Raw genomic sequence first — 26,174 nt, forward strand, 5'->3', positions numbered from 1 at the left:
CCATAATGTGCACTTCAAATCCTTTAATTTTCTAAAAAACACTTGAAAGTGCTCTGTGCAATCAGGTGGAGCAATGTACAAATGGATCTCAAACTGAAGTTAAATCAAGTTTGGTATATTTGTTGTACGAGTTTATTTGCCTTAATGTGCAGTAATACACCTTTTAACACGGTGTTCCTTATAACTCGTTCCTTATAGCCCGTTGTGTCTTATACAGAGCTGGGCAATACGTCACTGTATTGACCCGAACGCCCACCACTTCCGTACTTTCAGAGAGTGTTTTATGATGTTTTATGATACTTACACTGATTGACGGACGTAACTCTGTGTATAATTTTTTTTTTCCCAACAAATTGCACAGCTCTGAATTTAAAAACCCCTTTTATACCCCCCCCATTTTTTTTCATACTATGTAAATCAAGCAAGGTCCCACTTATAATTTGATCCTACTGATTCTAATTACATTATATTTAGATTGCACTTTGTGTACTTTATACTCTGAAAAATACGGTAAACCTGGTGTGCCTTATACACAAGTACTTACACTTACATATGGAAAATTTCCAAACTCGACCTGTTCATTGAGACGGCGCCTCATAATGTGATATGACTCACAGTCAACAAAATATGAAAACATTTGCCAGGTCAGAGTCCTCAAGTTGATTTTTTATTATTTCCGGTGGGCCTTATCCTCCAAAAAATATGGTACTTGTTTTGCAAAGGTTTTACATGCCTTATACTTTATTAGGAATAATGATGTTTGTTATGAATGAGAATCCCGAGTGTTCTGTCAAAACACAAAAACTTTTGTCATAATTTTTTTAAATGATGAAACTAGTGAGTTCATGTTGTATATCTCATGTTGTCAAGGGAGAGAAAAAGCGGGTATTTACAGTCATTCAAAGAGACAGCGTTAACCTTAACTTCAACTACCTTTTTTACAACCCAAAGATTTTTCCCCTCCCTCATCCTATAACACATGCTTTCTGCATTGGATTTATTGGCAATCTGTCCAGGATGAACCTGACATTCCTCCGCTTTAAAGTGGGTTACTGTCGTTTCTATATTCCTGAAATGACAATATGTGAATGACAATATTATTTTTATAAAGTCGATTGCTGCTTTTGAATGTGTAAATACTGCTACTTTAAGAATTGTCCTAAATTTTCAACAATGATTATTAAATCAGATCAGGTAGCTAATTACAAATCTGCCATCACCATGGAATACATTTTTGAATGAATTAAAATATGAATAGCTTATTCTACTAATGAGGAAATCTGTGATGTGATCCAGAAAGTACCAACCTTTTCATAGTATTTGATCTCGTAGTCAAGGATAATGCCATTCGGTCTCTCTGGCTCCAGCCAAGACAAGGAAACGCTATTCCGTGATGTCTTCTCCTTTTTGATCACAATTACAGGAGAGGGAGCTGGGAAGGAAAACCAGAGAGAAAAGTAGAGCATGTGAAACAGTGAGTTCTTCTGTATAGAGGTTCAATGGAAGTTCAGTTGCTGTTGTTGCATCCTGGCAATTGTCTATGGTTCCTGTTCGGCAAATTCACTTTTCTGCCCAGTGGGGCCACATTAAAGGCTATAGCCCTGTATTGGGGGTTGTGTATTGGTGATTTACACAAAGTAGAAAAAGCAAATACCATACACACAGATCTCATGTAAAGGAAGAGACGTAGTCACTAGAGGAGTGTTTAGATGCTATAATTCTGTCTATCGTCTAAACAACTAACATATTCCCTATCTAAACAAACACAAGAAATGTCCTCCAATCCACAAAGCATAGTTCCTGTGTGCCTGAACACATTTAAAACCCCTGAGGGAAATGTTGACCCCACGTGGGCTTTTTGACGTTTTTGATAAGCATATGAAAAGCATACAAAAAAAAAACACAAAAAAAACCACTAGGACACTAAAATATTGCATAGATTGTCAAACCAAGAATGACTTTCAATATGCCACATTGCCATCCCTTCTAAACGCTTGCAAACAAGACTTCGAGAGGTACACACTATAGGTGTCAAATTTTGCCCATGTCAGGTTCGTTTACGGCCATTAAAAATTGAACACCCAATGTTTTATCATGCATTTCCCCGATTTTTGCATTAATCCGCTCAAGGGCAACTCTCCAATGGGGTGTGATAGAAAGGTTTGTGTTGACACCCCAAAACCACCGGATGGCGCTAGTGGCAAACTGAAGACATTTGCAAGACTTTCAATGACTTTGATGATTGGCTTAGCCTGGATTCCTAAATTGCAAAAGTCTGCAAAAGTCATAATACTCTCAGTATAATCCTCTAATAAGTCATAGTTAAGTCAAATTAAATTCAACTTTGATGAATAAAGGCACACCTGATTAAATGTTCAATATTTTGAGAGTGCCTTATGGTCCTAAATAATCTTTATGTATTTTTTTTTTTGTCATTTACTGTCCAGATTTCCTTAACAATCATTCACCTCAGGAGGTTCCCACTAGTAATTTTCTGTCCCCTACACATACTTTTTTTTTTTTTTTTTACTGCTCTCTAATTGCCAGGCAGCGCCAGGCCTGGCGCTTCATCTGAGGCATTGACTTTTAATTTTATTAGACCACAGGAAAAAACATGTTTGTCTTTGAAATGTTCGAGCTTTGGCTGATTGGAATTGCAAAGCCACAGAGTGTGCCTTTGTGGGCATGGGTGTGTGTTTTTGTCTTACCATGCATATACCCAAGTGTTTTTCTGATGGAAGCTTTTTTTTTTTTGGAGAACGAATCCAGATGGGGAGAATCTGTTACCGTACCGCACTCTCCCCCTCTTTCCCTGATTCTGATAGTGGGGTGAGGCTTTTTTTTTTTTTTTTTTTATTGGCTCTGTGGTTTATGGTGGTAATGATTTTGTGTAGCTTGGGGGCAACTTCAAGTTCTTTGTATCTTCATTTTGGATCTCCTTTAGTTCATCCCCCTCTCCCTTTCGGATTGTCTGCTGTAAAATGCTACATTTGTTGTGTTGTATTTTGGACTATAGGATAAATTCATGACGGGTGCGATTCCAGACCTGTGGTGCCATTAATGGTGGTATTTATAGGAATACTTGTCATACCTAAGAACCATTAGTCAGTCACAAAAACCGAACGCACTGAAGTCACGACTAAAATTAAATTAAAGCCTCGTAAAAACACTGAAATAATAATTAAAAAGTGTCTGCCACTTTAATAACCCTTGTAATCATCTGGCCGTGATTTGGAAAAAACAGTTTTCTGTAGAAATTGCTCAAACTGCACTCTTCACAAGACCTGAAACCTCTGCTATCGAATCTAAAACTTCTCCATCTGACTTTTTTGATTGAAAAATCAAAACGCGACAGGCCGTACTGTTCCAATCAAGCACTACATGTACTGCTCCATCTTTCGGATCTGATTGGTCACTACCCCACTTGGCCTCAATTTCAGTGGCCTGAGCAATAAAAAGTCATATTTTCACACTGTTATTAGGCTCCTCATCAAATTGAAATAGGCTCTCACTCAGCACCATGTGACACCATTCCAAATAGTTTGTAGTTATTGCATTTGCGAAGCAAACACATCCAAACTGTCCTCGTACGTTTGCACTAAGCAGAAGTAATGTTTGAATTTGAATTCATATCAAATACTGATAAAGGTGTGATAGAAAGTGAGTACATATATATACATGTGGGTTAAATAGCCTGAAAATAAAACAATTGATTGGACTGTGATTTTAGTGCACACAGTGGATTGTTTTCTTTCTTGTTTTAATATTGCTTTAAAGTCTTTGGACTTTGATTGTTAGCATGGGTCATTTGTGTTGTCAGAAATACCGTACGTTATACCGTATTTTTTTGGACTATAAAGCACACTGCATTATAAGGGACAGTGTCAATGTAATGGCCTATTTGGGGGAATTTCCCAATAAAAGGCGCACTGGTTTACAAATGACTCTGGGTTATACTCATAAAGTTGTACTAAAAAGTGGCTACTTATACATATGCGCAGGTATAATGGCTAGTGCCAATGTTTACCGTCAGGAAAGTATTTCCCTGCATTTTCTTTTGCCGTCAGACAGTTGATGGGGTTACTATTGGAGTAAACCGCTTTAAATGCAGATCAAAGACTTTGTCAACATCGCGATGACCATGAGTTGGAGGGCAAAGAGATGAGAGGAGGAAATCTATCTGACAACACTGCCCGGACACACTGCTTCTACCCAGGGAAACACTTAATCCATCTTTTAACTGCTTTGGCATCTCTATGTGTGAGTAGATCAGGTAGGGCTGGCGCACAGACATACTTAATCCTTGTAAACTCCCAGGGCCAAGCCAGAGTGTACAGCTGCAGGCGGAGATATTCTTTAGACAGAGACATGCACATACAGTATGGGGGGAATCGAGTCAGGTGGGGTGTGTAGTGTCTTTGAGCTTCAAAGCATGTGCATCTTTGTGTGCGATGTAGAAGGCTCAATCTCTTGTGACCATCACACAAACAGAGATTGTTTTCAGTATTCAGTACACGCGTAGCCTCTAGCACTTCAAGTCAAATGTACAATAAAAAAAAAAGCCTGACTATACACACAGATTTTAATACTTAGCAAAATGAAATCACCCTACCCTGTAGTGTTGCAAATTTCAGTGGTCCTCTCCTCTTTAGTCAAGTCACACATACATGAGCAAACAAACAAAAGCAGAACATTTATGAACGCCACTAATCCGTGTCCTGTCGCTTGAAATCGGTCTGGTTCTTATCACCTATAATATGGCCCAGCTGGGACTATGCAACGTCATTATAGCAAAACATTCAAATAAATGCTTTGTGACTTTATGAGTTCACACAATTTGACTGCTGCCACACGATTGATTTAACCCGTAATCATCCCATGTGTTTTCCTCAATGTGAACTGCTGCAGGGTTCCTCTGCCAATCAAATGTTGGTTATTTATAAACTTTCCAAAAACAGGCATGTCAAGTTTAAATTAAGACCCTGAATTATTTATTCGTGACCAGTCTCAATTGTCTACTGAGGTAGGCTCTGAAGAAGCATTTTTGGAGCACTCTAGAGAGGAATAACTCGAGATAATGAATATCAACCCTTGCAAACACAGTTTTTTTGTTAACTTTAGCTAAGATTGTGAGCCAGACCTTCATTTTCAAACACTGGCCACCTCTTACCACACAAGTATTCTGGATAAATGAGCAAACCTTTCTATGAATCCGCTCTGATATCTTCGATCAAGACTTAAAAATTGAAGCCATGTTATCTTGGAAAACCAAGGCTGTATACCATCCTATTTGTGCTTCTTTTAGATAGATTTAGAAACATTTTGAGTCGTACTCTCTTGAATCCAACAGCCTTTTGACACAAGGCTGTGATCAAGAGTTTTACAAATCTATTATTAAAAATCTAAAAATGACATTGAAATTGAATACGATCTTGTATGAAAGTTTGTGGCGTAACTGTGCACGACTGTATGATTGTATACATGAATTATGTGCAATGTGTTTATATGTTCACCATAAAAATCAATCACTTAAAAACAAGGTGACAGAAGAAGTGGCTATGAAAGTTTTGATTTTGAGTTTAAACCGCTATTTACCACTGCCGATTTGTTTGTGCTAAACGCAAAGGCATGTTCAGTCTGTTGAAGACTGATTCTGATCCTGTAAGCAGGCGATTAAAAAAAAGTTTTCAAAAAAATCCATAAATCACCGTTCTGCGTAATTATCTGATGTAACGACCTTCGGCTTCCATTTTGTTCTCAGTTTTTGCTGCTGCGGCTTATATAATCAGTGCGGATAATTCGGTACATTATAAAGAGGGCAGTTAAATACTGTTTTGTGTAGGAGTAGTGATGCTAATATGTTAACGTGTTTTTTTATTTTTTTTTCCGTGCAGCTGTCACAAGTTATCACTTCAAATGTCATCCAGGTCACGCCGTATCCAGAAGGGCTGAGTCGAGACAGCGTTCAGTCCTCACGCTATTTCGATAGCGTGCAGTGTGTTAAGGCTCCTTTGTGTCTCGTGACTCCTTGCAGTCTTCCTCCTCTGTCCTGCTGCTCGTGACCCAGATATCTATCCTAGTGTGTCATCGCAAAGAAGGAGACAATCGCTGGAGGACCGTAGCAAGGTATATACTTTTTTGGCACCTGTGATTTTTATAAAAAGCATGTCGCACAGTTGTAAATATAAAATACATTATTTGTTTAGGCGGGACATCCTGGAGCCCCTTGGGCTGCTTGGTATGGGAATTGAATCAATAAGAAAAATAACAATACCAACAATAAATAAGGAGCCTTTCCATTTCTGAAGTAATAAAACCAAAGAATATCTTGCGACAGAAATTAAACTGGGTCTGTAATGTCTAAACAATGTCATCGCCACCGCAGTTGCAGCCACAAATCCAAATATTAAAACAATGTGTGGGCCACAAAACACACAGCAGGTCTGTTATTGCTATGCTTTTTTTTTTTTTTTTTTTTTGAGAAGATGACGACTAAAATAACTCCACTGCATTGTTACCAGGTTAGACTGACTTGTTCTCATTGCTTACGCTCCCTCATTTTAGATCTTATAATCATGGGGCTACACAATGAGAAAGTGGGGCAGGATAAGATTTCACATGTCCACTTTGATACGGGAGGCCTTCAAACAACTTTGAATTTACCAACTCAGTGTATAGTGAGCGATTTCGAAACGGTATATTGTTTGTCTTGTTTCCTGCAACCACTGAATTGCTGTGTCTGAATGGAGAACGAGTCTTAATGGTTGTGTCTTTTGGTCAGCTATTGTTTGGACGGGGGACTTCCCGCCAATGAGAGGGTTGCGCCCATTTTCTTCTAAATCATTTAAATCGCATGTCCTCATATGACCTACTACTTTTACGGGACATCCCAAAGACACAGCACACACACAGCGCACCACCTGCAACAACGATGCTAATTGCACATAAGGGTGTTTTAGTTACGTTCAGGGATGCTCAGTTAGATTCCTGACCGAGAATTTTGGCGGGTTGTATTTGGTATACAGACGTTTGATTGTCTTTAACGCTGACCGAATTTTGATACTCCCAATGAGTTAGTTGAAACAGTTGTTTTGGGTAAAGGCAGCTGTTTTTGACCCAACCTTTCATTCCAGACAAGCTTTCAAGACAAAATGCCAGATTTGGTAACTCCTACAAATATTAGGATAAATGTTGCTTGTCTGGTTTTCTCGTGGGAAAAGAAAACAAGTTCATATTTCATTTTTTTTCTTTTGGATTGTGATTCTAGTGGCCACTGTGGATTGTTTTCTTCTGCGAATTATTTCCTTCCTTGTTTTTAATCTTGGTTTCAAAGTCTTTTATGTCTCTCAGTGTTGTTTTGGAGTTTGATTGTGAGCACGGGTCATTTGCATTGTTGGAAATACCATACGGCATACCACATTTTTTGGATGATAATTTGGAATGTTCTGGCCCTTGCATCCTTTGATTTTTCACTTTTTGTTTTGTTAAGAGTCAAATATGCGTATATATACTGCCTCTAAAGTAATATCCTTATGTTGCGTATATTCCTACTTTTGGGGTTTTTAAAAAATAAGGCTTTCTAAGGTGTTTTGAAAAAATAAGAGGTTTTTCTAATTCAATCATTTCTTTCCTTGCTTTTATCTTGGTTTCTTGTTTTTGATCTCGCTCAGCCTTATTTCGACTTTTATTGTTTGCATGGTTTGTTTGTGTTGTTGGAAATATCGTACGGTATACCGTATTTGTGAGACTATAAGGCACACTGGATTTTAAGGGACAGGCGCTGCAAAATCTTGTCCAAGCCTTCACTGTTTGCCTAAAAGAAAGCTGTTAATTTCAGCAAACAACATGCAGTCATGTGTTGCATACATTACTACTTTTTTTTTTTGAAAAACAAAGCTTTCTAAGGTGTTTTGTAAAAAACAAGAGGTCGTTCTAACGTGTTTTAAAGGGGCAGAGAAACACATTTGGGATGCATTTGAAATGCTCCCCATCACACATTGCTGCCGTTGAAACAGAATATTTGACGGGTATTATGATTATCGACCATGTGTTGTAACATCTCACCGGCTTGATTTGTGGTGATGGTGACAGCGGCATACTGCCTCATCTTGGGCGCCAGTGACGAGACTCCGTTTTGTGCCTCAATCTCAAACGTGTAGTTGGTGTGGGCAAGTAGGTCTCCAACTGTCACGGTGGTGTTTTGGAGGCCCGTGGCTCTTGGGAGGAAGCGCACGTTGCTTCGGCAAGGCTCGCATCGCGGGCTGCCGCCATTGCTTCCATTTGCAGCTCCTGCCCGGCATCGTTTGCAGAGGACAGTAAAGGTGAGGTCCCTGCGGCCACCCGTGTCCTCTGGCCAGCTCCAGTCTAGGATAACGGAGGTCTCGTTGATAGAGGAGATAACGTTACGAGGAGCTGAGGGAGGGCCTGGTGGTCAGATTTGGGGACGCCAGGTGGACGTGAGGAGGCCAGGGGGTCATTGGATACGCAGGATGAGAAAAAGAAGCAGAAGGAAAGTGAAGTCATGAGATGATGGGAAAAAAAGGGGAGCAGCACAAAGAAAATGGCATTTAATGGCAAATCCACTCACCGCCATTTTATGAGTACGATGTAAGCCAATACATCGGCTCCCCACTTTTGAATTCAACTTTTACAAGGCCTGGATTTTTACAGTTTGTGTTGGCAACAAAAGAAAAGGTCATAATCTGTGATCTTTCTTCCTGATGTAAAAGAAAACTGCGGTTTCGCATAAAATAATTATTTCGTCTGGTATTTTGCATTCATCGATTACTTCAAATACTTCAACCTTCAACTCTAATTGTCCTTTTCAAGTTCATTATCACTAACTCATCCATTACTAGTCGAGTAAAAATATATGTTTGATGCCTGTAACCGTCAATGGCGGAGACAGAGAAAGGAACATCATGAGTTGACTTATTACTCATTTACAACATTGTTTTGCTGTTTGGTGATCATCTTCAGGCTTGTCCAATTTGATTGAAATGGAGGTCCTCTGAGATGTTTTGTTGATCATCTTATTTGAGATAATATCCCAAGCTTTCTTTACCCGAGAGACAACTGTCATGAGATCAGATCGTGGAAGTTTGCCCCTCACTGTTTCTACCCCCACCTGTAGACATCCATGCTGTTTCAAAGAAACACCCAAGGACTGAAGGAGACGCCAAGCCGCCCTTTTCCTTTTCATAATGCATCAAAATCTGCCCAAAAAATAATATTCACGCAGCCTCGTTACTGACAACAGAGGCAATTAGGTAGCGCTTGAGGAAAGTGCAATTTGCGACGTTCCACACAAACGCTGTAAAATGGATGCATACTGTGTTGAATTTAAAGTGTATACAATAATTTTAAGCAATGTAAATAACATGATGTAACTCATTGCTTATTCACATTAATATTATTCAAACAAAGATATGTGGAAAAATGCGGTCTGTTTTTAGTTATGCGTTCATAAGTCGACCCTACAAATACGAGGGTTGAAAATGAGGGGGAAAAAAAAAACATGACTTGTACCCAGAGAAATACGTTAATCTTTTTGTACTGGCAGCCCCTGTACCAGTTTGTCTGCCCCAAAAGACAGAATATCTGGCCAGATGACCAGATGGTGTTTAGGTAATAACAGCCTGTCATGACAGTTCCTCTAATTAGAATTCTGTCCAAGAGTGAGGGTGTTCCATTTGCATGTTCTACTGTTCTCCTGCAATTGGTGAAACATGATGAATTACTTTTGTCTCTTAGTCCTTTGGTAATAAATTAATACGTAATCAGACATCAGGGAACAGTCTGATTTATGGTTTCAAGGGGGAAGGCTTTTGGAAAGCTTGTAAGATGAATCTGTAATCAATTTGCATCAGAGGAGGACAAACAGAATCATGTCGGCAGGAGAAAGAGTGAATCACAGACATAAACATTTGTAACTTGAATGATCCGTGAATTAATTACCTCTGCCATAGACGTTTATTTGATGTGGTTTCACGTCAACAGCTTTTAATCAATCAACTCGAATTTTCTTTTATGTGAGGTCAATACTTTCAAAGGCTTTCAGTGGATTTGGAGGAAATTCACACATCGAGAACAGAAAGGGAAAGTTCCCCTAAAATTGGAAATAATAAGTGTCTAATTTGAACATTAATAATGGAATACTTATAAAGCAAACCCTATGCCTGTCTGCAATATAACAAAAACAAAATATATAAGAATTACCATTTAAAATATACAGAACCAACTAAATTGTTATTCATGAATTTAAACTTGCTCACATATGTCGACTTGGTTGAATTTAAAACAGTGAATGTATGTGGTTCATTAATACTCCCCTTATTGCTTTATTACTGCATTTTTTTTATTGCCTACTTTATTATTTGCTTGATCATGGAATGTAGTCTGCTCGGGAAAGTGAACAGAATAAGAACTTCATTGTGTGATATTACTATGCTTTTGAAAATAGAAGTCTTGAATTAAAGCGTCGTGGAACACTAACATTTTGACAGTCAAACTAATGGAAGATTATGAACTCCTCAAGGCAAAGTGAAGACGTGTTTTATTGCTAACTGAAAAATCCTCCCACCCGTATCATCGTCTTTCTCTTCTGAGACATTGGGAGGCAGCGGTTGATAAAATTATCAGAACCTGCTTCCCATCAGAACTTTGCAAACGTGCCAACTTACGTGTACAGGCCATGGAGGCTGGATCTCCCTCAGCTCGGAAGTAGTTTTTTTCACATCCGCAATGCAATGAGCCTTCATGGTGAGCGTAACTATGAGGCGGACACTTGGAGCACTCCACGTTTCCCAGTGCCGACTTGTAAAAGCCAGCCCTGCACACTGGGGACAAGACAAAGAGACGGAGATGTTAGCACTTCAGCAACAACCTAAAGAATATCCTCTCAAAGCAAGTTTTCCATGGAGTCCCTTTGCAAATCTTTGCAGAAACAAAACCAAATCGATAATTTAATGCAAACAAATGTGCACATTTTATTAACCGATTCAATTTGACAACAAGTACATTTGTTAAGTTTTTGCCATACTGCGGTTTACAAAATATCATCAAAAATTGTGTCAATTTTACCCCAAACAGGTTTTAAAGTCCAATTATTTTGTGACTAAACAATCAAGCTCTTTGATGAAGATGTGTATTATGTGGAATGATTTGACAAATTTCAGTTATTATTTTTTCAAAAATTCATTAAACTGTTTGAAGTGATTGCCTTATTGAATAGTCATGAATGCTCACAATTTAATATAAAATAAAACACAAAGGTGGGTATTTTTTAGAATCCATAAATAACTTTATGAGTGAAACTAGGTCTCAATGAGAATGAATAGAAAATTTGTGGGGGGGAGGGGTGATTTTGTTTTGTTTTGTTCTTTCTAATTTCGGGAATACCGCAACTGTTTTGAGTGAGACAAAGAGAATCTCATCTGATATCATTTTTTGAATATGTTGAAATTGAAGTGGTGAGTATCAGTTAAACCTATATGAAAGGAGTGACGTGAAAAAAAAGTGCAAGGAATAAAACAATTGCGTTTTATGGTATAGGCCTTCACACAATTAAAAGAGCGATTGAAACTGACACCATTGCACACATGCAAAGCCCCTGATGGAAATACAACAGTAATAGCGAGCGTCGGAAAGGTAGCAGAAGATGTGGGCTCAGCAAAACAACAGACTCACGCACAAGCCAATGACACTGTCCATACTACCACCACCTTATCCATCACTGACTTTGGCACTTTGGCACACCAAGGTCCCAGCACTGCAGTAAATACTCCCCTACATCCAATCTGGTCCGTTTGTGTGTTTGTGTGGGTCTGTGTGTTGGAAGCAGCTTTAAATGACCAAATATGATCCTACTACTAGAATGACAAGCACAATTCTTGCTGACACACCCAGAAAACAGACCCACCCTATCCCCTCCAGGATGATATGCCAGGAAATTAGACTTGACAGCCAGAACCCCCCAACCAGTCACAGAAAAGAAGCAACAGGATAATAGCTGGGTCAGCGGAAACCTGCGCGGAATACGAACCAGAAATGCGGACAGCAGGTAAAATGAACAAATCTCATCATGGTGCCCAGCTGACCCTTGATCTTATCCCATTATCAATAAATTGACCTTTGACGAAGCACCTACGCTCCAAACGCTTAACCTCCCGATACCAAGGGGAGATTATTTTATAACATTCATTGAACACTTGGCTTGAATCCAATTGGATCAGCTGCCATCACTGATCGTACAAACGTGTAGTATAATGCTATCGGTGGCGATTAGAAACACGCGGGAGTGTATCGACTGTATCCTGCCGCACCAGCCATCAAAGTCATAAAAACATGCGTTTCCCAAACTTCGTTGAGCCATGGCACACATTCTACAATCACTAAATAAAAATGAAGCAAAAATGCTGGTCTCTTCTCATTTAAACAATTTGACTTCCTCTGTGTCAAATCTTTGCCTGTTTGATTGAAAAGAAAGCTGTTATACTCGCAGGAAGCAAGAGACCAAAGTAGACATGTACTTTTGTATTAGCATATTTGTAGTTGATAATTATGAACAAATAAGGTGAAGTCATTTTCACAGGGAAGCTGATCATTTGTTGTAGCACACTACGATGGCGCGGCACCCTGGTAGGGAATCAGTGCTTCGGAATGAGAATTAGAAATGACAACTCTGAATGAAGACACACCAGATTAAAAGGCAGTGTTCCCCAAACTACGGTGCGCGGGCCAGATACGGCTTGCTTCTGTGTTTTGTCCGGCACCATGGAACAATACTAGATAAACATTCAGATTTTTTTTTTCTTTTTTGATCATGCGATCAAAACGTACACATGAATGGAACGCAAGATTCTATCGCTGCCCGCTCACAATGTGTGAAATCTGAAACATGCTTATTTTAACATGGAACAAATAGGTCAGGGTGTGACTTATACACAGGTCCATCTATTATTTCGGAAATTAGGGTGTAAGAATATAAGGCGGCCCGGGTTATAAGGCACAAGGGAAAATAAAAAAGACCAACACAGAAAATGAGACAAACTTTATTCGGTTTCATTTTTATATAAATTGCACATGATTATAAGCCGCTTATTTAAATTTTTGAACATGTTAAAGCAATTTAAGTGCGCCTTATAGTCCATAACAAAAGGTATGGAATACTATAACACACTGTTGTGGAGAATATTGTTTCTGCAAATGGGATTTATTTTAAAAATAAAGAAAAATACAACACTCAAATGCTTTATCACAAAAGTATACTTGAGGGATCACCATGAGAACTATATAGCACAGTAAGGCTCCCATAACGTTTTTGACTGTAAGAATTAACATCTCCACATACGCTTATGAAGTTTTCATGTGACACTAGTGATTTGTTGTGTTTTCTTAACCACAACTGAAGAAATATTTTCCTAACAGCTGGAATGGGATAATAAAAGTTTTGTTTTTTAGTGGCTCTGCCAGGAAAGAAGGAGGGCGGTGGGAGTGGATTCTGAAACAGGGCGATGGCAAAATCAGATTTTACGCAAAGGAACTAACTCCTCGTTGAGGATAGAACCAACATGTGTTCCACTGACATTCACGCACACCGAGAGCGTGATAACATATGTGCATTAGACAGAAACCTAGCACCTCTTCAGATGACGGAAGCTATTCTAAATGGTATGCACCAAATCTGAAAGTGGGAGGGGATTGATGACACTCTTAGGCTGTTCAGCAGAATGGCCATAGAGCATTTTTGTCTTTTATTCAGAGCAGAAGTTGCAAATGAAATTTCTTGTGGAGTAAAAGTCTCAAATGTGTGATGTGTAAAATGAAATGCTACATACAACACAATATGAATCATCAAATTGATACCAGCATGTTTCCATAAGAGAAAAAAAAAAAAAAAAAAAAACAATGGATGTACCACCCTCACAAGGGTGTATCACTGTGCCTCGCTATTCTGGCCAAAATGGCGCCTGAAACACAATCCCATCATTCATTTGTAAAGAGCATCAGACACACAAGCACACACATACAAGAGCAGCTGTCATGTGATATGCCCGTTGTATGAATAACTAAGGTTGCAATTTGCTCGATCAATAGCCTAGGTCATGGGTCACTCTCATCAATATTTCACATATCTGTTGGACGGTGGTCCATTTAAGTTCGCCATTGACAAGATGTTTGGAAAATCAAAAAAAAAACAAAAAAAAAACACTTGTTTCTGGCCTCTCATTATGGTGAGGATTACAGATACTGTATAAGATTTGCCTCATTATTTGGTCAAACATTTGCTGGGAATACAACACTTATTGACAAATAAGTCCCCACATGGTACTGTATACTGTATGCCTCGTTCACCACCAAACTCCGTCTTTTACATTGATCGGTGTCGTCGCAGGGTTGAGGGGAAGTATTTCTACTAGTGATGTGATGTTAGGGCCTTCAAGGACTTCCCTGATTAACACAAATAAAACTACTGAATTACATTAAAATCTTTGGATAATCTGGTAAAATATCACACACAATCTTTCCCAACATTATTGTCTATGTTTAATAGCGTGAGACTTGGCTGCACAGCCTATAGTCGTTTGTGGGTTATCGTTATTATACTATTTTTTGTCCAATCAGATGTCAGCTTCTGTGTGTTGCTAAACAAGCGTAACATTAGGCCTTCAAATCAGGTTTACAGGGTTTTTTTCTTTTTTAATGAGAATTTGAACCATCTTTATAACATCAATTGATTACTTTTGTCAAATGATGTTGACTCAATTTCAGCGTAGTCAAGTGACTGCATAAGCATAATCAATTATATAAGCGTGTATTATATATCTGTTTTTATATGCCTCGTGATGGGCTAGCGACTAATCCAGGTTGCTCCTTCGTCAGCTCGAATAGGATCAAAATTTGCTGTGGTGGCATAAAACTGGATGTATTGGTGAATGGATTTATGGTGTAAGGCATATTAGATTTTTCAATGAGGAATTTTGTCATACTACAGTATAATTTGGGGGATTGTGGCTTTTACACTGCGTGTGCATGTGTTCACACAAATTTGCCGTATTTCAACCTATTTTCAGCCGATGAAGCACACACTGTAGATAGATATTATTTTATCCAACCGAAGTAGTTAAGTTATGTTAATAAAAACAAACATTGACCACATACTGTTTATTTGTCTGTGATAATTAAAGCGGAGGTCATTCTGTGTGACCCGTACTTGTTTATGTCTTCATCTATACTCATGTTAATTTGAATAACGTGCCTTTGAAATGTAAACGACCCAAATCAAAACAAGAGACAAATGAGTCTTTTTGTGATGTAGTTCACCTTGGAAAATAGACATTAACATTCAAGTTTAGGATACCATTCTTCCATCCTTTATTTGTACCGCTCTCCAGGGCCAAAAGGTGACTACACCCAGTCACAGGGTGCGGTAAGGAACACAACTATCACAATGAACATCGTCATTACATTGTGGATACATTTTTGCAGCCACAGCTTTTGTGGACAGCAATCAAGTCGTGCAATCAAAAATTCTGGGTTCGAATCTCAGCTCAAAGTATTCTAAGCAAAGTTTCCTTCTTTGTTCCAAAAACATGTATGCTCAAGTATTAAATCTTGTAAATTGTGTATGTGTGTGGGCTTGTGTGAAGCCACTGTTGTTTGAAGGACAATAAAGTGGGCCAAAACATGGGAGCAAGTCCCATAAACCACACACACACAGCAAGGCACGGATCAACTCCCCGCTGTATCCATCAAGGACGCAATAACCGTCTCATACGCAGTCCACATGCCGGAGATTAACCGGGTCATTGAGGAAATCCAGGACGACCAGCACACAGGAACAAATCAACGCTCGTACACCCACACCCGAAACGCCCGCCTTGCAAATCGGCCTGAATTGGGGAGTGTGACACCGACTCTCTCATGCTTTCGCACTTGCCACTGCACACACTCACGCATTCCACGATCCATTCCCTGGAAACGGACATCTCCCAACCAAACATTTAAAGCCGCTTGCCTTCAGTCATTCTTTTGTGCGGTTTTGAACGCCGATGACCATTCTTGGACACGAAACACATTTAACCGGTGTCATCTTGGTGATTCAGAGTGACACACTAAAATCCACCAGGGTTACAATGCTTTCCAATCGCAATCACGTCACAATTTCCTGTCAAATTATGAGGATTAGCGATCTAGCGTATTTTCTGCACTATAAGGTTCCACATTCAATGAATGGCCTATGTAAAACTATTTTCATATAGAAGGCACATAGAATAGAAGCTTCAGTAGTGGCTGGGGTTGTGTTATGCATCCACAGGATGGCTCTGCTCTAAAAAGGAAAGTCAACAAAACAAGTCAGTCGACCTTTTCAATCAAAAATTCAGAATAAAGATCATTTGTGGAAAGTACCACCTGACCAATGGAAGGAAAACACCTGTTGATTTGTTGAATCGTTTAGATTAATGCCAAGAAGTCGAGTGTTTGAAAAAAAAAATACAAATATGCTTCAATTAAATATTACATTTTTAAACAATTTTCAACAAAATACCTTAAAATGTATGGTTCTGTTGATTTAAAAAGAGTTTGGGGGTTTATTAAATAAAATTGCTTTATTTTGCAAAGACATTGCGTGAAACTGGAAGAAATATATTGTTCTAGGTCCTTTTAAACCCTATCACTAACCCATAACAGAATTAATTTCATGTCTAAGACTTTTACAGTCAACAACTCCCCAGTCGTTACCATACTTCAAATAAATAGAGGTCCAGCTGGCTGCTGACACTGAATCCCAAAGAGGGAGACGCTCCTCTGCCTACGCAACTTTCAAAAATTCCAACGGGGAATACCACTTTCCCTTCTAGAGCACCTGAGGACAAATGAAGGAGACATTTACACACATGTATGCACAAAGACACACTGACAGACGTCCACACACACTCCTCAGTAAGGAGCCGATGCCTTATGCTAAAGTGTCTTTCAGAAATCACCAGTACTCTTTCAGAGTATATATATATATATATATATATATATATATATATATATATATATATAATATATTTGTGTGTGTGTGTGTGTGTGTGTGTGTGTGTATTTGAAGATTAAAACATAAGCTATATGCTAAAAACATAGCATTTTTCCCTGTGGAATTATGGGAACAAATGCTGTTTTCAGCATTTAGCCGATAAGTATGTTTGGATGTGTTTGTAAATATATTCTACATATTCTACTTTAAAAATGCATTTGCCAGTTAAAATTATTTATTCCACATTGGCAGCGCCACTCTAATGTAATTTAATAGAATATACTTTGATTTAAAAACTTGGGGCGACATGTTTTAATGTGCTTTTGAGATGTGTAATGGCTTTCACTCACGTAAATATATTCTTGTTTAGACTTTTTGGTTGATCCATGTTCGGTTGGCTACATGGTTTTCTCGTTTAAAAGCCACATTACAGGTCTAATATTTCAGCATCTGGTTTGCATCTGTTATTGGGAAATAACAAAAACAAAAATGTAGCCATTCCATCCATATTAATTCTATCCAGGTTTGGTTTCCCGCATTTGATGTTTTTTGCCTTCTCAACATGGTTACATTCACTGCAGATGCTTTCCAAAGTTTCCAATATACAGTAAATGCCATGTGCATAGGAAAGGAAGTGTTGTCAAAATTGAACGTACATTTACTGTAATTCCCCAAATATAAGACTCGGTTTTGGGTGTGTCATATAAACGGTAACTTACTTTTTTTTAAATTTATTTTACACCATTCGAGGCGGATATATCCTTCAGCCACATAATGCCGAGTTTTGAAGCACATATGCACATTTTTGTATCTGCCATGTTCGTAACTACAATAATCACCGTAATGGCAAATATGACCTATTATTAATATGTGCTAGAGGACGTCTGTTGACTGTTAGCAGGCAATGCCTGTTGCAATTAAGAGGCTCATGTTAGCTGAAGTTGGTACGGCATTATTTAAAATAAAAGAAGCAAGCAGACTGAACCGACATCTGAGTCCATCCATGTTCACACACTAAAACCAAGATGATGCGTTCACTTATTTCATTTTGAAGTGGCAAGGCATGGAGCTGTGTGCACCATATAGAGAACATGTTAAGGTATTCCATTCGACTTGTTTATCCATTGTGATCATTTGGCTTAAACACACAATTATAAACGTCACAGAACATGGATGTTGCACAGTTGCTTTGAGAACATTCAACGTTAGACTGGTGCAGCATTCACTGACCAGTCATAATTTCGGAAATCTGGAACACGCTTAACAATGTAACAAAGATGTAACTCATGGATAAGAACACAAGAAAATATGGGTTTATAAGGATGAGATTTACTGTTTTGCTTTAGTTTTTACACAGTTTCAAACTGTTGGTGCGTCCTATACACGGTACCATAGTAAATATCAGAATTTGACCTTAAAGTTAAGGATGCGTCCTATATTTTGGGAATTACGGTATTTCAGATTGACTAATTGGTTATAAGAATACTGAAATAACACCGCATGACTGCAATGAATAACTGTCTCAAAATTCAGGGCTAATACTTGAAGAGTTTGCGTGTAGTGTGGTTGTCAAATCGATCCTAAACGTGTATCCTTTTCACACTTTCAAACTGATGTCTACGTATCCCATAAAATTGGTGTGCGTGCGTGTGTGTCCGGTTGGAATGCGTTGAGGCAGGTGTGTCAGCCGGTTGCGGCAGAGCAACGCTAAATCACTCTTCAACTGACACACCTCACCACGGGGTGTACCGCCATGTGTTGGTGCACACACACAGCGGGAGAGAGACCCAGGGGCAGCGGTTACTGGGTCACGGAGAGAGGGATAAACCTTTCTATAAATCAGCAACTTGGGATCCGACTGGGTCTTACACACTCGGATGTGTGTGTGTAGGGGAGGAAGAGAGCGGGAGAGAGACAGGGACTAACACGTTGCCCTTGAATGTGTGTTTTTGCAGCACATGTGGACTCCGTCTTTGCTATGGCATGGCTAATGCATTTAGCCCTTGCGGCGCCCTATCAATAAACTATCTTCAAATACAAATGGTTTTAACCCATTTACTGCCAGCCAAGTTTATGGCGGGAACGAGCTGGCCAATTCACTGTTAACTCATTCAATCCCAGAGACATTGTTTTATGTTTTTTTTTTAGGAGTCCGGACGTTCAATTCCAGATACAGTAAATCAATTTTCGTTTTTAAGTTCTTTTGCTGAAAGAAAAAGATAGATAGATAGATAGATAGATAGATAGATAGATAGATAGATAGATAGATAGATGGATGGATGGATGGATGGATGGATGGATGGATGGATGGATGGATGGATGGATGGATGGATGGATGGATGGATGGATGGATGGATAGATAGATAGATAGATAGATAGATAGATAGATAGATAGATAGATAGATAGATAGATAGATATTGTCATTAGAACTACAGTGAATGAAATTTTGACTTAACGAAACATAACAATACAATGTTAAAAGTTCAAAACTGAGAACACTTACTTTGTTTTAACTCTATTGTTTTGTTGACATTCTTCTTAGCGCAGCACCATCCAGTGGACGCATAACGCAACCCCAACCACAACTGTGGCTTCTATTCTATGTCCTTTATAATGTGATGTGCCTTGTATATGAAAATAGTTTTAAAATAGGCCATTCATTGAAGATTTGCCTTAAAATCGAGTGTGCCTTATAGTGTGGAAAATACGGTAATCATTTCCTGACATTGTGATGTTTTGATGATTGTTTCTTTTGCGCATTATCAATGATGGCACAATAACTGCTATGGGATGCTATTATTGTTAGGGTCAAAATGTTGGCTATGCAATACAATTTTAAGTGACAGACGAGAGCAGGTGATTGACATCTTGGCAAAATCCAAGCACACATATCAAGAGTCTTCCCTTATGCCTGCGGTCATCCCGGAACACTTCTGTGCTTCATCACCTGTACCTTCACGTTTCATGCACCCAGACATCATCTACACATGCGCATACACACACAGACGTTGATGAAAATCATAAAGTCTTTGTCATTTGGGTGTTTTATTCTACAGAACAAATTTGAGTTTCACGCCAACTTGGGGTTGTTTTTGCAAAAATGCGCACCTGCCGCAAGTAAATCAAACACACGTGCATAACGCACGAGCTCAGGCCCACAAATTTGCCAATGCTGATGGACGTAAGAATGGTAGGCATTTGCTGGGGTCTTCTCCAAACACTATCCCTAGACTAAAGTTGGATTGCGAACAAACACAAATCACACTGTCAAAGAATCCTGTGGTGATTCATAAGAGCTCAGTGGAACAACTCTCCAGGGTCCAATTAAGATCCAAAGACTTTTCCACTGTGATGGACACTCCTGAGCGTTATATACAGATGAAAGAAAGCCAGACATAAAATATTACTGGTGCCTTTCTTTGCAGCTCTTCGTGTGCTGGCATGGGTTTCCTCCAGGTGCTCTTCTTACTTGCTCTCATAAAACACATACATTAGGAGAAGATCGAGCGACAGTCACTTCAAATTTCGTGGAGGTGTGACTTTGAGTGTCAATCGGTTGTTAATTACAGATGACCTGGTCAGAGGTCCTCCACCTCTTGCGCAATGTCATTTCAGACCGGAGTCGAGGGTACCATCTTTTTCGACTGTAGGGAGTAGTCACAATGAACATCATTGTTTAAGGAAATTTCCACATACCGTGGTTTCCACACTATAAGGCGCACCTAAAAGCTTCCAATTCTCTCCAAAGTGGACAGTGCGGCTTATTATCATATGTGCCTTGTACAGTGTATAAAAGATTGTCCATTTTTACCTCTGCATTTGTTATAAATGTATTTTTTACAATTAAATCTACGAGTTTTTGAAATAGAAAACACAATGTAATATGAAAGAAAATGACTCAAAATTGATCAAAATACTGCACAGGTTAAGTGTACTTTATAGGCGGAAAAATGTAGTAATCACATTCATGAATTACATTTGCACAGTTATTAATATCTTAACTTTTATCTTTGTAAGTCTGTGTCCTGAGGGCGTGGTGCAGCGCGTGGTTTGTGGCGGCGGGCTTGAGATGCTCGAAGAAGCGCATGTTCAGCAGAAAGGTTTCCCTAGTACACCGCCCTGCAGTGTAACCAGTAGCGAAGTGTAAGAAGCCCACAGTGAAATGTTGTAATGCCTAAACACTTTTGCCAGGACTGCTGGAAGCCCTATCTTACACGAGTTTTGCTCTGATCTTTCTAAGCAGAAGGTTGGAGAGACACAGTTTGGTACGAAACCATAATCATACACAACTTATGCATGCATGGACACACGTCCAAACCGCTTCTCTGTCTTTGGGCTGCAAAAAACATGGCTGGCTGGCTCATCTTATGGAGTTGGGATTGTTAATTGAAATCAGACAGTGGCCAGTGTGTCATACGCAGTTTCCTTCGCACACCCTAGTTAGTGAGATGTAGCTCTGCAATAAAATGTATTCATGTGTATAAGAGTCTCACGATGTTAAATGCTGTTCCAGAGAGGGAAGAACACCACTGGAAAGTTGTAAAATCATCAGCTCAGTATACTGCTTTCAGTTTACAAAACGGTTCAGATTTGCAATCATACCATAAAACTGTGGTCCCCAAACTATGGCCCGCAGGCCGAATTTGGCCTGTTTCCGCATGTTGAAAGAGATGTCAGTTGGCTGTTAGCAGCCATTGCCTTTTGCAGCTTGGGTTAGCTGAGGTTGCTAAGGCATTATTTTCAATTAAAGAAGCAAGCAGGCTGAACCACCGTCTGAGTCCATCCTTGTTCACACATGGTTATATTACTAAAACTGAGAGGCTCATGTAAAGGTTATGATGTCTCCAGCTGATTCAACTTTGAGTGCACCAGTTAGAGAACAATGTAAGAGGTAATCTATTTGACTTGTTTATTAATTGTGGTCCATACACACAATCATAAACTTGGTGAAACATGAATGCCGCTAATTGTTGCCAAAATGTCGGTGTGTCTTAAACACTGTAACATAGCAATTTTAGAATTTGACACCCAAATCAAGGGTTATATTTGGGGACTTGTGGTACCTTTTTTTGGGGGGGCTAAAAAGTAAAATAAATCTATTGGTTCTCATGAGTCACCACAGAAGGTCCCTTGCCAAAGAACTTCAAATGAAAGTGTGGCAAGAAAAAAAGTCATTTTCACAAACAGAATGCGAACATCAATCAATTGATTTGTAAAACTTTAGAATGTCTCACAACAACAGACCCCATTTGACTAATTGCAATAACCTAGTGTATTATGTAATTATTATGCAACTTTAGTTCATGGGACTGTCTGTTTAAAAAATGACGGTCAATTAAGGTAATGGTGCGATTTCTAGCTCCATTTCACGATAAACAGTCATTCTCTCACTATTGAACACACACATAAACATAAATACAATAGTGTGCTCCTTCATTCAGGGCCTGTGACAGGCTGAAAGCAAGAGTGATAGATGGGCAGGCCTTAATCACCTTTAATCAGCTTCTTCCTTAAATGATGACGTACAGCCGCCTTTTAATCTCGCAGAATGCAGTAAGAGTGCGGAAAGGAAAGAGTGAAGGTCCAAGAAAGAAAAGCTGAATGCCCTTTTGTGGGTATAAGTAGAGGCAGATGCCCTCTTTCATTGCATACATCCATTTTGTCGGTGTTGCCGATTGACTTAGACGAAGCTATTGTGCTCCCTTGCTTGGTTCACACAGTTGTATTCTCATGCTTCTTTATCAATAGGGTGGGACTCTAATTTAGTTTAATAAGCAGAACAAACTTTTTGAGGGGGATTGCTTTGCGACTATTACTTCAATGCTGACATTCCATGGAAACCTGTGAACTAGCCCTTTTTGGTACCAGGTGTTGAGAACGCTGTAATATTTTCTCAGGCTGCTATGTGAACAAATAAAACAATAAATAAACTGCAATTGACAATGTTTTTTGGGGTTTGCTGAGGGACTGTTACTTCAATTCTGACATTTCATGGAAAGCTGTGAATTGGAGCTTTTGGGACCAGAAGCTGAAAATGCTAACACGTTCTCCCAGGCTGCAATGTTGGAAAATACTCAAATTAAAAAAAAAAAAAAAAAAAACTACTGTTGACAATGTTTTTCGGGGTTGCTGTTACTTTTTTACTGAACTGTTACTTTGATGCTGAGATTTCATAGAACTTGTGAATTGGCATTTTTGGTACCAGGTGCTGCAAATGCTAAATCATTCTCTCAGTCTGCTATGTGAAAAAATACTGTAAAAAAAAAAAAAAAAGAAAAAAAATGCTATAGACAAAAGATTTTATTTATGTATTTATTTGTTGGGGTTGCTGTGTGACTTTTACTTTAATGACGACATTAAATGGAAACCTGTAAACTAGGCCTGTTTGGTACCAGGTGCTGCGAAAGCTAAAATATGATCTAAGGCTGCCATTTGGAAAAAACATTAAAAAAAAAAAAAACTACTACCGTATTTACAGTTTTTTTTTTTTTTTTTTTTGGGGGGGGGGCAATATTTGATTGAAACCTGTGAATTGTCCTTTATTATTTGGTACCAGGTGCTGCAAATGCTAAAACATTCTTTCAGGCTGCTATGTGGAAAAACACTTAAGAACAAGCTGGTATTTACAAGCCAAATGTACACAAAAACAATTGAAACAAAAGCACGATGTATTTTTCTTTGCTAGGTTAGCCCTAACAAAGGGCTCACGTTGGCCATAACTCAGTGTCCCATCACGCGTTCCACTGTGAAAGATGGTTGACACGAAGCCGAAGGGCAGCGCTGTCAGGGTGGCCAAAGACTGACATGTGGGGGGGCCCGTCAGGGCCACTGAGCCCCAAGACAATACCGTTACAGTGGGGATGAAGACCGCATGAATGACCAGAGGAAATCATGGGGTTAGCAGGAATGTCCCCCTGCTGGGCGCACACATGCTATTTCGCTTTGTGGAAAGGGTGATAACCTCCAGCCAGAACAGTCTGTCATTAAAAACAAATCTGGCAAAGAGTTCTGATTGCAGACAAATACATCATGTTGGCAAACACAAGAGATGCTCCACTTTATGATCTTTAGCCACATTTTCAGTGAGCCCTGCAATCTCCATAGTACCGTTGCAACCCCCATCCGGTAAAAGCAGTGACATCATACCATCTTGTATTCTAGCGGTTCTAGCTGCCGATATACAATCAATAATCTGATTAATTTTTTCACTCAAATGGTCTTATTATATGGGCTGACATTGTTTTTATTTTCAACCCCTCAAAATTCTGTGGCACAAGCCCTACCCATACATATGTATATTTACATATCTGTCTTCCAAGGCTGTTTCATTTCAAAGAATTTTCATCTCGTGAGAAAAAAGAAAACAGCTATTCAGTGCTGCAGATTTTTCCAGATGTGAATATGTAGATATAATTTTATGGGTTGCATGAAAAAAATACACTTCTCTGCAGCAAAATGAAAGCTTCCCTGCAACATTTAGTCCTTGCATCGAAGCCTCTCGTCAAATACAAGTCCCACAATGCATAGCAGGAACTTTGCATTTTGGGAGCTAAGCCACTTAGTGAGGTCATTGGAAGAGTTGTGATTGTCATATGTTGTCTACCAGCGCACGCAGGTGGTTTGGGGTCTCAACACAAAAGCTTCTATTGCACCTCACTCGCGAGGTGCAGATGAAAGGATGAAATCAAAAATTGAGGGAAATGCACAATAAAATATTGGGTTTTCAATTTGTCAATATTTTTGTCAATATTTTCAATTTTTAATGGCAGTAAATGAGCCCGACATGGGCTAAATATGAGGTTTGCTGGATGTACCTGTCGACCCTCTGTTTGCAAGAATTTAGAAGTGATGGCAGGACGGCATATTGAAAGTTGACATGTTTTGACGACCAATGTAATGATTAAACGTCCTTGTGTGTGGTCTTTTTTGTTTATTTCTTTTTTGGTTTGATTTTCTTTTGATATCAAAGCCCAAGTTGGGACAAAATGTCCCCCAGGGGTTGCAAATGCCCAACTCTAAAATTAGCCAATGATAATATTCAATGCCATTTTCACCTGCAAAAAGAATCATCTCTCGCTCAAACGCAGGCAGTAAGCAGACCTCTAATACACTCAAATACCACTGTAAACGTCACACAGACTCTTTTTTTTTAAACCACAAAAGGAGGCAAAAGTCACATAATAGCCTCATGAAGATTATCCAATAATATGAGTTACATGCTCATCCAGGCCATTTAATGGAAATAAATGAATACCTTTAAAGCAGACGCTGATGTAATAAAAAAATATACTTCGCCACTGCAGAATCAGATCAAAGAAAAACACTTTTGGCTGTCACACGCTCTGATTTTTTTTTTTTCTTTTTAGTATAGCTGCAATCACACGTCACACCCTGAGAGCAAAAGCAACCACAAAGTAAATTTCTGTCAGCGCTTATGATTTGCATCAGATTGCATTTTCTCACTGACAAGAACATTATTTGAAGAACATACATCACTGTATAGTGCAGATATTCATTGCATGTATACATTATTTATTGTTTGTATGATTTTTAAATATAGCTATCACATGATTATCTACATCATCTCTAATGTGCCTTTTGTAACAGTGATTATCTTACAGCCTTTGACCCAGTGAGGGGCCAACACTGTCGACTGTCCATGAAGGTAGCAGCTCTTTTGATCTGCTCAGGGATTGTTGAAGGTCACCAAAGGTCGCCAAACGCCCGCCAAAATGTCTCCAGGGGTCGCCAGACATTGCTCCGGTTGCAGGGAACCCGTTCAAAATTTCCATGCATCAAGAGCAGTACAGGCAAACGTCTGGCGACCTCTGGTGACATTTTGGTGACCTTTGATGACCTTGGACAAACCCTGAGGAGATCAAAAGAGCCTCTACTTTTGTGGACACTCGTAAGTGTTCGGCCCTCAGTGGGATATGGGTTTAGGAGATTGGTTCTCAACCTTTTCAATGATGAGCAACATGTGAAATATGTATATTTTTACCCAGCCAAGTACATCCTAAACTGCACAAAGCATTTAAGAAAAAGACTTAAAACAGTGTGCTGTTCCATCTATGTCTAATATATTGTATTAAGCTTTGTTAAAAAAAAAAATGGGAATATTTTACTCTGCAACTGCTGAAGGCAAATCTT

The 26,174-nt window shown here is 39.1% G+C and overlaps 1 protein-coding gene across 5 annotated transcripts in view; it reads right to left on the reverse strand.

Moving 5' to 3' along the window:
• Positions 1 to 26,174, reverse strand: part of epha3 (eph receptor A3) — a 98,681-nt gene that overhangs the window by 34,513 nt on the left and 37,994 nt on the right. For all 5 annotated transcript variants that reach the window (XM_088414377.1, XM_088414378.1, XM_088414375.1 and 2 more), the window contains exons 4-6: positions 10,683 to 10,838; positions 8,065 to 8,424; positions 1,308 to 1,432 (exon numbers count right to left, since the gene is read on the reverse strand). In XM_088414377.1, the coding sequence (XP_088270503.1) occupies positions 1,308 to 1,432; positions 8,065 to 8,424; positions 10,683 to 10,838 (641 nt within the window). The remainder of the gene's footprint in view (positions 1 to 1,307; positions 1,433 to 8,064; positions 8,425 to 10,682; positions 10,839 to 26,174) is intronic.

This window comes from Hippichthys cyanospilos, chromosome 5 (assembly GCF_059441005.1).
Source record: "Hippichthys cyanospilos isolate Australia breed blue-spotted pipefish chromosome 5, RoL_Hcya_1.0, whole genome shotgun sequence".
In the NCBI taxonomy this organism is placed as follows: Eukaryota; Metazoa; Chordata; class Actinopteri; order Syngnathiformes; family Syngnathidae; genus Hippichthys; species Hippichthys cyanospilos.